This window comes from Cebus imitator, unplaced genomic scaffold, assembly GCF_001604975.1.
Source record: "Cebus imitator isolate Cc_AM_T3 unplaced genomic scaffold, Cebus_imitator-1.0 Scaffold101, whole genome shotgun sequence".
Classification (NCBI taxonomy): domain Eukaryota; kingdom Metazoa; phylum Chordata; class Mammalia; order Primates; family Cebidae; genus Cebus; species Cebus imitator.
Window position 1 is genome coordinate 4,912,788 of NW_016107416.1, and position 16,186 is coordinate 4,928,973.

General features: G+C 38.3%; 1 protein-coding gene across 1 annotated transcript in view; it reads left to right on the forward strand.

The window, feature by feature from the left end:
- The window catches only part of PARD3B (par-3 family cell polarity regulator beta), a 1,123,121-nt gene that overhangs the window by 773,041 nt on the left and 333,894 nt on the right, over positions 1 to 16,186 (forward strand). Inside the window, exons 17-18 of the mRNA XM_017536909.2 lie at positions 6,670 to 6,876; positions 7,603 to 7,840. Coding sequence (XP_017392398.1) covers positions 6,670 to 6,876; positions 7,603 to 7,840 — 445 coding nt within the window. The remainder of the gene's footprint in view (positions 1 to 6,669; positions 6,877 to 7,602; positions 7,841 to 16,186) is intronic.

Genomic DNA, 16,186 nt, shown 5'->3' on the forward strand with positions numbered 1-16,186 from the left:
GCTTTGAGGAAGTGAAGCAATTGTGGGCTGTGTTTCTCCAGGTAAAACTTTGTTCAGTCTCACAGCACTGAAGAAAAGGGGCATCCCAGTGTCGTTACTACCCTTTACCTTCATGTTCCTGTTTTCCTACAACAAATATTTGTGTAGTAGATCTCTGTACTGAGGATACAAAAATCAGTAAGTCTAGGAAAGGTAGGTAACGTTTTTTGATTCTCTATCACAGGTAGGAAAGTTTCCCATTCTGGTCCATTTATTTGACCCTCAAATGAGTATTCTGTTACTTATTTAAATAATAAAGGTAGTGTTTTCCTGTAAGTACCCAAATTTCTCTTGTGGAGACCAATGCTGTGTACCTATTTTTTCTGAACGCAGCTTTTTGTTTGTTTTTTTGTTTTGTTTTGTTTGTTTGCTTTTATTCCAGTAGAGTCTTTCTAAGGGAGAAAGAATGAAAACAAAAAAGATTAAAACAAACCAGGCTGTTGGGAATGGTGTTGTCTGGGTTCTTCAGTTGCCCTAACAGAATCTACCCGCAGATAAGGTTATATATGTATTTTTAGAAATAGTTTACTAAGTTGAACCATAGAATACATTTTCTTATCTGTAAGATAGAGAAAAAATGAAAAAGAAAGAAAAATGTCATGAGAATATTTTTGGTGTAATGAATTCACTATTTATTACATTTTCGGGACATAATTTGTGTCCAGGAAGGAAACCTAAACTTGGCATAAAATTTTGACTATTAGTTTGTAAAATACAGAATTTTTAGTAAAGAAAATTAAAGTGTATAGAGCCGTAGTTGGCAAACATTTAAACACACTTGAAGGGCCATGCCTATACTCATAATCAAGGAATTTATTTGTTCACATAATCTTCCCATATTTTCTCTGGATAGTTTCACTTTAAAATACAGTCTTTGGAGATAGGGTAGGGGAGATTATGCAAATGTATGAATCTTAATGAGAAGTTCATTATTGAACATTTTGATGTGAATTTCAGGAAACGATAAAAGACCCTGGGATTTGTGAGGCTTAAAAGAAAAATTCCACTCTTGGAGAACTTGGAAATTGCCAGTAAAAGAACTGAGACCCAAATGACAGCAGATAATATAAAGCCAAATTGTATTATGCCCTATGGTAATGAATAGGAAACAGGGCACTGTGATAAGCTTGGAATGATGATCAATATTTGGAACACTGTGATAGGCAAGAAGGTAATTAGGCCCATTATGAACACAGTTAACACAGATAGCATAACAGGAAATTATACATTTGGATATTATGGAGAATTTTTTAAAGGCTAATGGATTTGCAATGATATCAAGTAAAGCATATAAGACATTTTGCCTCTAGGAAATCTACTTAAAAAAATTAAACATACAAAATTTTCAGTAAATGTAATCTAAAATGAAAAGTCAAAGTGAAATGTGTGGGAGAATAAAGTGGTATTGTGACTCCTACTTGGAATTTATGATAATTTTGTGTTCAAAGAATTTTACATTTATTAATTTCATGTCGCAGCTCCCCAAGCAGCAGGTAAGGCATTTCTATTTCGTTTGTCCAAGTTAGCTGCTCATAATAAGGCAAGGCCACATTGATAATAAAAGCAAGCTATCTTGACAAATTTTCATTCCAGGTTTCATGCTGTGACCCCTGGATGGCATTATAATAATCTTGATCCCTAATTTACTATGGGGCACAATCCCTTTATTTTAGAAGGAAGGACTCTAACTTAATTAATTTTCACTAAGTGCCTTGAGGGCCATTGATGTTATTGAAATGTACAAATTAATACATTATTTATTGTTAATTTATCATAAGTATTTGTTAATTACAAAGCTCTAGCTGGGAGAAAAACTTGCCATGTATCTGGAAGTGAATACCTTCCCTAAAATAATTTCTCATTTTTTAATATGGGTGTATTGGAAGCAATTTCATCAATAATGGAAGATCCAATTACTGGTCTTCTGGATTAAGGCATTCTTTATTGAGAGATCTTTAATGCTAAAGTGGGAAGCTTAAACATTGCCAATTAAATCTCAGACTAATTAAGTGATTATAGCCTAAGGAGAAGAGCAACCATGACTCCACTGTTAATCTTCCCAACAATAGCCTCTATATGTGATGAGCAGATGAACATATATATACCTGTGTCAAAAGAAGAAATGTAAGGCATTGTTTGAAAAAAAACTTAAGGGGTCCTTTCCCTTTTTAAATAAAAAGGGAAAGCATTTTTTATGAAGCCCTTTTTAGCTGTTTTGTAGAATGCATGGTCATGTTTAAGAATTCAATGATGGGTTGAAACAAATCTAAGATTTCACTCGTTGAAGTGTTTAGAGGTGGTACAAAAGTGACTGGGACAGTAATGATCACCAATGCTTTATGAGCACTCACCATGTGCCAGGGACTCTTCTATGCTTTTCCTATCCTCAATTTTATAGATAAGGGAACTGAGGCACAAAGAGGTTATTAACTCAGGAAGGAATTGGCAGAGCGGGGAATGTTTGGATATTCTACAGCCTCCTTTTAATCATTCAGTATTGACTACTACATCCTAGACAGTTTTATTCTCTATTATTCAAATCATCTGCCTTAGAGAAGCAACAGCAGTGCTTAGCTGTAAGGCAGAGGCAGGAATCCAAGACTGAGTCAGGGAAACTGAGGCCTGCATCCAAACAATCCTCCAGGAAGAACCTTCTGTTTCATAGCATGTTGAAATCAGGCTTTCCATAATACCTGGAAGGCTGGGGCAGCAGTTTCCTAGCATCTTAAGAATCAGTCTCATAGTGGCACCTCTCCAACTAGGTGGTAGCTCTCTCATGGGCCTGTTGTCACCCTTTTTATGTCTACAGGTGACGTGGGCATTTTGCGTGGCACAGCTTCTTTAAATCTTTAGTCTTGGGGTGTGTGTGTGTGTGTGTGTGTGTGTGAGAGAGAGAGAGAGAGAGAGAGAGAGTGCACTCGTGCGTGCGTGCTCATTCTTTTCATAACACTGTATTTTTGGGGATGGAGGGTAGTAGGGGATGTATCTGAGGATTGATTTGTCCGGAAGATATGACCCTGAAATTTTCCTCTACTCTGGGACTGTGTCAAGCCAATCCTTCATTTGGAAACAGATGGAAGCTTTAAAAGTGCTATAATATCTTTTTAAAATACAGTATTTCAGTGGCATTTTTATACGAGACCATAATTTTAAGAGAAAATTGGGTAGCTGACATTAAGAATATTTTTATTATACCACCTTGAGAACAATTTTTGTCATGCGAGATCCTTTTTTTAGCACCCTCGATAATTGTGTGTCATCTGTTTCATGAACCTTGTGTATATTGAGCTCACGTTTGTGAGGGGAGGATCCGTTCATCTCAATCTTAAAGAACATGAACGTAGAAGCCACAACTGATACCACATCAGCTACAGATGAAAATATGAAGAGTCATCATATTTTGGGATAACTTCAATGGGATCAAATGGCTAAGGTTTTGATTTTGAAAAATTACTCACTTGAAAGAGAGCTCTACTTGAGACACCTGCTTTTAGTGAAAGCCTTGAAAAAAAAATGTGATTTGTGTAAATGGTGAGGCTAGACATAGACAGTGAATCTTCCAAAATTTTCTATGCACCATCCACCTAAACTGAAATTGGTAAGAATAAGAGTAGGGAAGAAGGGATTGAATGTGGCAATTTATTGTACTCCATACAATCTTTACGGGGAGAATGTTTTATTCCAAGTGTTTTGTTGGAATTTAACACTAATGCCTATCGATTGACATTATAATCCCTTCCATGGCAGATAGCCTTGACCTTCTATTAGGAGCCCTCAAACATATGAAAGACAGGGTGACCCCTGGTGAAGGTCCTTGTCAGAGCCCCAGTTCAGTCAGTTCACTGTACCTCTAAATCCTTGTAAGGACGTTCCTGATTTTGGTTCTCTTTCCTAACATCAGTGCCTATTCTACCGCTACATCCTGTGCATTCTCCAGAAATAAATAGAATTTCTTTTTCCAATCTTGAAAACTCCAGAGTCTACATTTACAACCTAAGGACTCAACCACCCTTTTTGCTTCTCATATTACCATATATCATGTCCAGTAGGGCTGGGTTGTAATATTGCCCAACATCAGTTAGTATTTCTACTTTGTGACTTCTATTTATATAGAGTGAATTAATTGCCAACTCTATTAATCTTACAAAATCCATGAATCCTTAATGTTCAGTTTGCTTAGAATGAGTAACAGTGTATTTGTTTCTTCTTAGCTATGACTTCTTGCTGAGCTTCAGATGAGCTCCTTTTAGATAACGTGCCTTCTATCTTGGACAATTTATTCACTTTCATGTTCCCTGGAATTTATTGCTAAAGGTTGACGTGAATGCTTACAGTGTGGGCTCTAATGTAATCTCCTGAATGGCAATTAATAAATAAAAGATGGTTACTGTTGTTGACAGAGAATCAGGGCTTTCTCAGTTTTCATCTTCATGTTTTCACCAAACTTCACGTCAGACATCCTAGGCATTGATGTTATAAAATATTTTCTGTAAACTCCAAAGCTTTTACTAGTGCTTCAATACCCCCAAACCTCTGTGATGCCTTTTTTTTCTTGTCAGAAATGATCTTATTCAATTACTGTTTCTTCAACTNTCCTTCCTGGGAATAAGATATATGCCTCTCTCTGAAGTTAATAGTAACATATTCTTAGTATTTATGACTTGCAGGTAATACCTGAAATTTGTCCCTGAAATTTCTTGCATCTTTTTTGCTTAGTCTTATCTCTGTTGCATTTATTGAATATACACTGTCACCTCTAACATGCAGTGTTTATTGTCATCCTATAGATTACTCAAAGTGCAAAGTTGTCTCCTATAAGTTAATGACTAAACTATAAAGCAATGTCCAATTTTTGCAATTTGCCTACTGGACTAGGCTCCAGGGTTAATCTGGCCTAATATTCTTATTTTATAAATGAGGAAAATGTAGGACAATTAAGCTGTTTGACCATAATCAAATAGAGGGTGGAGACCAAATACATCTTTAGACAATAAAGTACATGGTACACAGCAGAAAACCTGGAGCTAGGCTGCCTTGGCCCAGCTCCTGGTCAGGATGCTTGTTAAGTGTGTAACTTTAGACAAGTTATTTCAGTGCTGTGTACCTCAACTTCTGAATCTGTAAAATGGGGCTAACAGAAGTACCAGTAGCACAACTGTAAGGATTATAGTAAGTTATTGTGGGTGAGGCATTTAGAATAGTGCTTAACGCAGACTAAGCACTTCATGCATTGTTAGCTATTGGGATTATTACCATTATGTTGACTGTTTTTAACATGCTCAGATTATATGAAAAGGCCTGTATTGCTATATCACTTCACTTGGCTATGTATATGCATCAGGCCTATGTTGTACTTCTTTTGTTTTCCTAAATACTGTTAAGCTGCTTGCAGTAGTGCTCGTAGCTGCAGTGATAGTAGAAGCAAAAATAGTGACGATAGTAATAAAAGGTAGTGCCATTTATTGAGCCTCGCTAGGTGCTAGACATTGAAGTAGGTACTTTACATACGTAATTCTTAATGGGTACTCCATCTATTGACAAATGGCACAGTCGTTTATTTCCAGAAATGCAAGCATGGCCTCTTCATGACAGTAGTCTCCTTCATAACGGGAAAGGCACATGAGCTGTGGCCCTGGTGGAAAAGCTTTGAATGTGGAAACAAGAGCCCTGATAGAATTCCTTCCATCGTAAAGATAATCCTTGTGCTGCTAATGTTTATATAACCTAATCCTGTTATTGATAATTGGGAGACTAGCTGGGGGTGAGAATGGAGGTCAGGGAATAGAGTTAGAGGGGCAGGTACAGGGCAAGGCAGGCCGCATAAATGAAAAACATTGTACACCAGAAAAGAGATGATTAAAATTCAGGTGTGCTCTATATTTTCTGTTTTATAATTTTATATTGCATAAAAGGTTGCTCCTTTTCTAGATGCCCAAATAGGAATACATTCAGAACAATAGCATTGACACAGAAAAGTTGTTTTCTTTCTTGCTTTACTTGGTTGATTGACTGATTGATTAAATAAATTGCATTTACCATACATTAATAGCCAGTAGAGTAAGGTAAAGTGTTAAATTACAAAAATCACAGTCACTTCAATGTTTTTTTATTTCCATGCCCAGTGTGTTTCTTACTAATCATATGAGCAACCACTGCAATGATAAAAGCTGTAATGTGTGGAGTGCCTAGGACAGGACATGAAGAGAAGCTCTCATCATGTTAGGTGCTTGTATGTTTGTATGTGTGTCTGTGAGTTTGCATGTGTGTGTGTGTGTATACTCACATCATATTCATTCACATTCATATAATCTCTATAAATAGCTACAACTTTTTAAATTCATATGTGTGTATATGTGCATATAGACACACATGCATATACATTTCTACATAGAAATATACATATAGTCATATTAAATCTTATCATAACTTTAAAAAAGGAAACAGAGGCTCAGAGAAGTCAAACCACTTGTTCAAGGTCACAAAAGGTGGCAAACCTGGAGTATAACCCAAACTCCCACCTACTTAACACCCCTTTTTTGGGCTGTCCAGAAAGAAATATTCTTAGAACAATAGCATTATGCCACACTGCCCCATTAGGAGAGGGTTGACCTTTTGCCCTTTCTTTTCCAGAATCTCCAAGCAAAGATTTTGGTCCAACGCTGGGTTTGAAAAAGTCCAGCTCCTTGGAGAGTCTGCAGACTGCAGTGGCTGAGGTTCGGAAGAATGACCTTCCCTTTCACAGGCCCCGGCCGCACATGGTTCGAGGCCGAGGCTGCAATGAGAGCTTTAGAGCTGCCATTGACAAATCCTACGATGGACCTGAAGAATTAGAAGCTGGTAGGACAATTTGCTTCCCCAAATGGTTTCTTCATCTCATTATTATCTGCAAATCACGGGCAAGAACGTGTGCTTAACTACAGAGTAAAAATGATTTAAGGATCACAATTATATTTTTGATATTAAAAGTAATTCATTTTCCTGATATGTTTTGCCCTTTGGCTTAACGAACATGGAATTGGAGAATGTAATATGCAATTTATTTTACAGTGCAAGGCTAAAGAAATGTTCTCCTTTACTTTCCCACAAGGACCAGCTGTCACTTACCCTTAGGATAGGAGCACTAAGTATGCAATTCTTGACATTCTCATTCGAGTCATCAGAGGCAGCATCAATCCAAGGACTCCGACTGCATTAATTGGGTAGAAGCAGTCGGGATGTTTTGTCCTCAAAACTCTCTTCTCACCCTGTTTGTTTCCTAGCGTGTGGGCTTTCTGAGCTGATCGAGGTTAATAAGCCAGCTTTCAGAGAGATTAGTACTTGAACATATATCAAGCCTTTCATACTACCAGCTAAGCAACTGGCTTTCCCCACTCCCAGCATCAAATCTTGCTTGAAGAAACCAGATTTAGGCAGTTAGATCTTCAAAGGGCACAAGTAACCACATGGAAGGGTAGAACTCCAGAGTGCTGTTATTCATTCTTCTGCATTTTACGTGTTTGCGTATCTCTGTATATTAACTGCCCGTGCCCCTGACCAAGGTTATTGATTCTTTTTCTTGTACAGACGGTCTGTCTGATAAGAGCTCTCACTCTGGCCAAGGAGCTCTGAATTGTGAATCTACCCCTCAGGGGAACTCGGAGCTAGAAGATGTGGAAAATAAAGCCAGAAAAGTCAAAAAAGCAAAAGAGAAGGAGAAGAAAAAGGAAAAGGGCAAATTGAAAGTCAAGGAGAAAAAGCGCAAAGAGGAGAATGAAAATCCAGAAAGGAAAATAAAGAAGAAGGGTTTTGGCGCCATGCTGAGGTACGGGCCTGCTTTGAAGGCAAAGTTGGGTTTGTTTCTCATTTTGTTTCTCCCGGTGAAACGGCTTTATATGTACTCAGAACAAAGTGCATACTTTCCCTCATCTTCAGCTAAATGCATACAGCTCTCAACTGTGACTGTGCTTGTTGTCTTTCTGCAGAGGCAGAGGAGCTTTCTGGGGAAGCTTCCCGTGATGACAGGACACTGCCCTAAGTTTGTTGTCAAAGAAAGGTCAACACTATGTCAGGCATAGTGGCTCAAGCCTTTGTCATCTCAGTACTTTGGCAGGTTGGGAGGATTGCTTGAGCCCAGGAGTTCAAGATGAGGCTGGGCAACGTAGGGAGAGCCTTTTTCTTCTCTCTCTCTCTTTTTTTTTATTTGAGATGGAGTCTCATTTTGTCACCAAGGCTGGAGTGCAGTGGCACAATCTTGGCTCACTACAATATTTGCCTTCCAGCTTCAAACAGTTCGCCTTCCTCAGCCTCCTGAGTAACTGGGACTATAGGCACATACCACAACACCCAGCTCATTTTTATATTTTTAGTCGAGATGGAGTTTGACCGTGTTGGCCAGCCTAGTCTCGAACTCCTAACCTCAAGTGATCTGGCTTGGCCTCCCAACGTGCTGGGATTACAGGCAGGAGACCCTATTTCTAAGAAAAAAAAAAATTGCCAGTCACAGTGGTACCCGTCGGTAGCCCCAAGTACTTAGCAGACCAAAGCCAGAGAATGGCTTGAACCCAGTAGTTCAAGGCTGCAATGAGCTATAATTACACCATAAAAGAAAGGCCAATGCTTAATAGAGGCACGAACAATGCCTGCAGTCCTTTGTACCAAGGTGTTATGAAAATAAGTACTTCCACTGGCAGCACAGGGAAAGCGAGAGGTGGGGAAGCCCTACATGTTACCTCTGGAACACCTCTCGAAGTATGGGAGTCAGGGTAGATGAACCTCATCCCCTGTGACTCTAGGTGTGCAGTGGCTGGGCCACTGGGCACATCACTTGTCACCTACAGAGGCGCTGTTGATACAGGGGAGGTGTCACTGGGTCTGGGGTCAGATGCCCCATTGTGGAGCCGTGACTCTTCACATATGAGTAACGGAGCTTCACACATACTGCTTAGCTTCCCTGAGCCTTACTTTCCTCACTTTTAAAATGAGGCCAGCCTACTTCCTCTACTGATCCAGCATAGTTGTGAGACAAGATTTCATATGCTATATAGCCATTGACTAGGCAGGGCTCAACAGGGCACCGTCAGAAAGCAGCTTGGTTTCTTCTCTCACCTTCAAGTATGCACTGTTGAGGCTGCCTTCACCACACCCTGACGTTATCTCCGCTTTCTGGCTGATAGGTTTCTGGCGACTTTTGGGTAAAAGAAACAGCCTGTTCGTTGGGGGCTAAATGTTTAATCCAATATCAGTCAAAGCTTTTTTCCTTTCTGCCTGTTGGATCTGAACCACAGGAGCAGAAATCTACCTTCTCAAATTTCTCAGTCTTTGGAACCAGGAGACAAAGAAAGACAAGATTCAATAGGGTAGAGTTTTACTTAACTGGGTATCTGGTGTAATCTGGCCATCGAGGAACCTTTGTGGCTATTTTTGTGGATTTTTTAGAGTGTTCCTTACTGTACCAGTCACTAATAGAGATCATTTTCCCAGTGACCTATTCCCCTAAGCCTCTGACCTCAGACATATACCCCTGAGTCTCCTTACCACAGTTGGTAGACTTCTTGGACAGTGCCAGTCTGAGACAGCTCTAGACTAGCTTACTGCCACAGCATCGACCTGGATCACTAGAGTTCCTGATCTCCTGCCCCTCAAAATGATGCAAGTACAGCTTCTTCCTACCGTTCCACTTCTCCTCACCCCACCATAGAGATGTTCCAACCAGCCTTGCATCTTCAGACTTTTCCAGGCACGACCCACACCAGCTCTGGGCCTCCTCACTCCAGGAGCAAACATCAGACTCTCCAAAGAATGCTCTCAGGCATAGGGAAGGGAGGAGGCAGTCAATTTTTGCAAGTCACAAAATAAACAGGTAGGAAGTGGGGTGACAATCTCCTTTTATATAACTAACTCCAAATTCCCTGAGGGGTTTTCCTGTAGCCCTCTCACTTATTCTGTTGCGGGTTAGAGGCAGAAGTACCCCTTTTTATTACTTTCTTTACTCCTATAACTTCTTCTCAAATTAATTGATCTCTATACTTCTCTTCCGTGGGCTGAAGGTGAATGATGGGAGATGATGGTTTAGGGGCTAGTTTGGCCACCTCTTATGTAACCCTGAGGAGATATCTCATTTAAGAATGCTGGGTGTTTACTGCCATTGTTCTCATTTTGCGATTGTCAATGGAAATTTCCCGATAGAAAGGAAAGTTCCATCATTCCATATATAAGCGACATTTAGGGAATATAAATAATCCTGACACCAGTGAGCCTTCCCGTTACATTTCCAGTGCTCATGAAATGCTAAACAAGTTTCCTCAGGCACAAAATCTTCAGAGTGTTGTTGCCCCTGGATGTGTTATGACAAGACTTGGTGTGGTCCTGCTATCACCTGGACTGAGGTTACCCCAGCAGGCCTGATATCGTAATAGTATCTGACTATTAAAAAACAAAATTTCAGCTAGGCATAGTGGCTCAAGCATGTAATCCCAGCACTTTGGGAGGCCAGGGGGGCAGATCACTTGAGCCCAGGAGTTACCAGACAAGCTTGAACAATATGGCAAAATTCCATCTCTACAAAAAAAAAAATTAAATAAAGTGAAAAAAACACAAAATAGCTGGGCATGATGGCATGTGCCTATAGTCCCAGCTACACAGGAGGCTGAGGCTGGAGGATTGACTTAGCCTGGGAGGTAGAAGATGCATTGAATCATGATGCCTTCACTGGACTCCAGCGTTGGCAGCAGAGTAAAACCCCATCTCAAAAAATTAACATTAAAAAGAACAATATTTCAGCAAATTGAGTTCTAAGGATTTGTCTTTTATTAGCGATTCATAAATTGGTCCACATCCCATCTACAGAATAGAAAGGCACTTGAGTGAGATGAGCAGAAGGTGTGAGCTTCATAGGCAGAAAAAGACTGAAGAAAGCAGAAGCAAGGAACAAAATGAGGATTGCTCGTTTCAAAATTACATTCCTTATAGGGTTAAAGTAGAGGGACCTCTTTATCACCCTATCCCATGTCACTGGTCATCCTTGATTTGTTGCTGGGAATCTCCTGTATTTTGGAAAACTGAAGCATTTCTAAGTTCAGTTTGATTATGTGACACACAGCATGAGTGACTCCATTCTGGTTTGGTCTGGGTTGTTGTGGCCTAATGAAGCAGCTCAGTCCAAAATAATGGCCTCCCATACATTTTATTGAATATGATCTATAGTCTAGTAAATGCCAGATCTCTCAATAGACATTTTTCCTGATGGCCTCTGTAGACTCTGTCCTTCCATTTGCCATTTTGAATTTTAAACTTGCCCATATTCTAGATAATTATTAGGACTGCCAGAATTTATGAACTGTGAGTTAACCATCTTGATGATAATGACAACATGTAATTGCAATATATGTAGATAAGGAATTTTGTCTTTTAAGTGATAGAGTTGAGAGGTGAAAATTCCAGGTTCTGCATTTGGATTTCCGAGTTCAATCCTGGCCACTCTAATTTCCACCTCTGTAACATTGAGCAGGTTCTTTAACTTCTTTTGTCTCAGTTTCCTCATCTGAAACATGAGAAGCATAATAGAATTACCATTTTTATGAGAATTATATTTTATTGGCTGTAATGCTTAGACCTATGCGTGGCAAGCAATAAACATTCAATGAATCTTAATTATTGTAGTAAACATAAGAGTGATCCCCGAAGATATCTGCATCCTAACCCCCAGTATCTGTGTAAATATTATGTTACATGACAGGAAAATTAAGGATGCAGATGGAATTAAGGTGGTTGATCAGCTGACCTGAACATAAGGTGATTATCCTGCCTTTTCCCCAATAGGCCCAATGTAATCACAAGGGGCCTTAAAGGTAAAAGAAGAAAAGCTGACTGTGGAAGTGAGATTCAGAGAAATGTAGTGTTGCCAAATTTCAAGATGGAGGGAGGGGACCATGAACCAAGAAGTGTGGGCAGCCTCTAGGATCTGGAAAGGGCAAGGAAATGGATTCTCTCTGGGGAGCATCTAGAAAGGAATGCAGTGTAACAACCCCTTGGTTTTAGTCCTGTTGTGTTCTTTGAACCACTGTTCGTTGCAATTTCTTACAGCATCAATAGACAACTAATATAGTTATCATAATTATTATTACTACTTTGATAATATAGTAATATATAAAGAAGTTTTTTCTTTAAGGTGTTAGTGAAAAACACTATTGAAGGATTTAACTAAAATAGCTTATAAATATAAAAACTGTTAGAGCTTCACATATCCCATTTTCTAGAATATTACTAAATTAAACCTTAACTTTATATTTTATTTTAGATGATTTGATTTGGCAGGTTCATACTTCATTGCCCATAATACAGTGCTGGCTCTTTCCTTTTATTGTCCAATATATTCTGTATTTTCATATAGTAGAAATCACAGGCCCTGGATCCTTTAGACATTTAGCACCTTAGGCTTTGTTTCTTTCCACGATTTTAGCAAAATTAAAATCTGAAAGGTGGTGTTTGATTTTATCTTCCATGTAAAAATAGCAACTGTTTTCCATAGCCTTTTGCATCTGAGTTTGTGAGCATATTGGAGTTGCTGCTACATGCACATTTTCAACAACAAAGAACACAAAGCTGTTACCATTAGCCAACAGATTTTGCTTTAATTCTCATCTGTTGCTCAGATGCTATTGACTTTGCTTCTTTCTTATTTAAAAAAGATTGATTGCTTTAAGGTTCTCTTGGTGTTACATGTGTGGTTTAAATATGTATTATTTTTTCCATTATCTGTGTTTCTCAAACACTCTCCTGAAGATAGGGTTTGGGGATGGGTTGTGAAGTTATACCATGTAGAATGGTACCTGGCCAAGGGGGTGGGTGAAGATTTAAATCCTGCCTCCCTGTCCTCACCAAGGTTTTCATCATGAAAGTGTGAACGTGTTAGCAGCATTCCAGGTTTTTTTTGTGAAAAGCTATGTGTTTGCACTTTTTGATATTAGCTGGTCCATTCATGTTGATAATATGTAGTAGCATGGTTTAGCTTACTTGTTAATTTAACCTACTCCTGATCCTTTTGAAAAAATTATGGGGGATCGCTTTAATTAATATCTTTAAACATGTTGTCTAATTCCAATATCCTTATACTTTGTTGATTTCAGAGTTATCTACTTGCATGATTCAAGTGTGGTTCTTACATAGGCTGTGAATTGTTATTATTATTGTGGAAAAATATGCAGCTTAAGAACCTACCAATTTTGTAGTTTCTCTGTATGCTCTGTGCTTAGATTTTTCCATGATGTGTTTGACTTCCATGTACATTGTGCTCTTTATGTCACTAACCTGCAGGAAGACCGTTCATAGCTCCTTTCAGCCAAAGGGCGAAGCTCCAACCCCTTTAAAAGACAAGTCCATTGCTGTCAGTCCTAGGTCACCTTCGTGGGGCCTAGCAGATTTTTCTAGGAACCAAAGAGAAATATCCTTTGACTAAGAAAATTTTACTCTGTCTAGAGGGAAAAACCCAGAGACTAGTTTCTGATTTCTTACTTAATAACCTTGTCAATTCTTATGTTACTTAAACTAAATTTTGTTGTAGATTTAAGTTCAAGTCCATTTTTTACATAATAGCTGCTGTTGTCTCTTTTTGATATTATAGGCCACTCACTTCAAAAACCTTTGAACTGTCAACTTCTTTTGGACACTGAATGGAAAGGTTTGATATGGTTCAGTTTCCTTTTTCTATACCCTTTATAAAATTTAGTCCTAAAGGGAATTATGCCTTGTAAACTCCTTTTCACTAGACTAATGAAGAACAAAGTGCAAATCCTGCCAGTGGGAACTTCATCTTTGCTTTTAAAATGTGTTTGCCCATGTCATTTGACTAGCAACATTTATTGAAAGCCTTGTCCTTGCCAAGCACGTTCATAATTATTTTTATTCTATATTTATAAATTTATTGCAATTAATAATTAAATCAACATGTCAGTTAATTTATTAAAGTCCTATTTGGCATCAGGCACTATTCTGGGCATTAGACACACAGCATTCAAGTCCTGCTTTAACAGCACTTTTCCTGTCTTTATAAACGAAGGAAAGATAAAAGACTTCTGAGTTCATTGTGGTGAGACTAAAATAAAAACAAGCAAAATAGTACATAAACATGTAAACTATTTGTAACAGTGGATTACCGAGCGAGTGAAGAGGATGTTGATGAGATATTTCAGGGACAAGCCAGTACCCTGTTAGCTCGAAGGAATCAACAGTCAATTCATATGGTGTCAAGCAAGACATCCAGGCCATGGCTGTCCTGGAATTTACATTCCAGAGAAGGGGAGAGAATAAACAACTCATCCAGAATAATGATATTAGTCCAAATTGTAGTAGGTGCTATGAAAAAGGTAAAGCAGAAGGAGTGATCTAACCGCAGAATAGAGTGCACACTGCCCAAGCTACACTGAATTTTCAACAGATTCATTATCAGATTTTAGCACACTATGGTACCAAAGCCAAATCACTTTATGCCTACTTTTGTTTTCTTTTTTGCAACATATAAATATGGGAAGGTTATTTTTAAACCAACTCCACATAGAGCTATAACAAAAAGCTAATCCAAACTGTGTCTGTTTTAGTACACAAAGCCCTAGGATACCTGCAGCAAACATTCTAAGATAGGTGGACACTAATGTAAATGGTGAACTTGATTTGCAGATGATGGTATCAACTGTTCCTCCTACCCCAACAGCTGGATATTCTTTGTTGTTCTCACTCAGGGAATGCAGGCATGCCTCAAAGACAGACGAGTTCAGTTTGTACATAGTGGAGCATCAGAAAAAGCTAAATCATGAACCCTTGAGACAAAGGTATTTTTAACAATCTAGAGGCATCGACTTTTTGTTCCTAAGCTTTGCAAATTCTAAGGCATATATGTTTATTTCATTTTATTCTAAAATATACTATATATTTTATTTAAACTAGGAGAATTCTATATTAAGACATCCTACTGTGAATTATTTTAAAAAGAACACTCCTACACACACATCACACCTACCACTACCACCACAAACAACATACCACCAAATTAGCCAAATTAACACAGAACCTAGTTAAAAATCTGTCCCTTAGAAGCTCTGTGGCCTTCACTACTACTAAATTAATGCTGAACCTAATTAAAAATCTGTCCCTTACAAGCTCTGTGGCCTTCACAAATCCCTTTGTTTTAGTCATCTCTTCGTCAGTAAACTAGGTAAAATAACACATCCTGTCCAGGTTGTTGTGAAATTTAACAGTTTAGGTAAGCAAAGCTGTCAGTATAGTGTCTGATTTGACGACATTACTTCTTATCTATCTCTCTATCTATCTATTTATCATCTATTTCTAATTGGCAAGTAAAAACTATACTTACAGAACACAACATGTTTTGATATATGTATACATTGTAAGATGGCTAAAACAAGCTATTTAACACACACGTTATTTTACATACTGATTTCTTTTGTAGTGAGAACACTTAAAATCTACTCTTTTAGCAAGTTTCAAGTACAAGGCATTTTTTTTTTAACTGTAGTCACCATGGTGAATAATCTCTTAAACTTATTCCTCCTGTCTAACTGAAAATTTATGTCCTTTGACCAACATTTCTTCAATGACCATTCCCTAGTGTCTGGTGACCATCATTCTATTCTCTGTTTCCGTGAGTTCGACCTTTATATACCTCACATATAAGTGAGATTATACGATATTTGTCTTTCTCTGTCTGGCTTATTTCACATAACATAATGTCCTCCAGGTTCATCCATGTTGCTGCAAATGGCAAGATTTTCTCCTTTTTAATGGCTGAATAGTACTTCATTGTGTATATATACCACACTTCTTTATCCATTCATCTGCTGATGGGCACTTAAGTTGATTCCATGTCTTAGCCTTTGTGAATAGTGCTGTAATTCACATGACAGTGCAGATACCTTCTTGACTTGCTGATTTCATTTCCTTTAAATACCTAATGGTGATATTGCTGGAGTATATGGTAGTTCTTTTTAACTTTCTGAGGAACACCCATACTGTTTCCCGTAATGGCTGTACTAATTTACATTCCCAACAGTGTAGAAGGGCTCTCTTTACTTCACATCCTTGCTGACACTTATCTTTCATCTTTTTTATAATAACCATTTTAACGAATTTGAGGTGATGTCTCATGGTGGTTTCAATT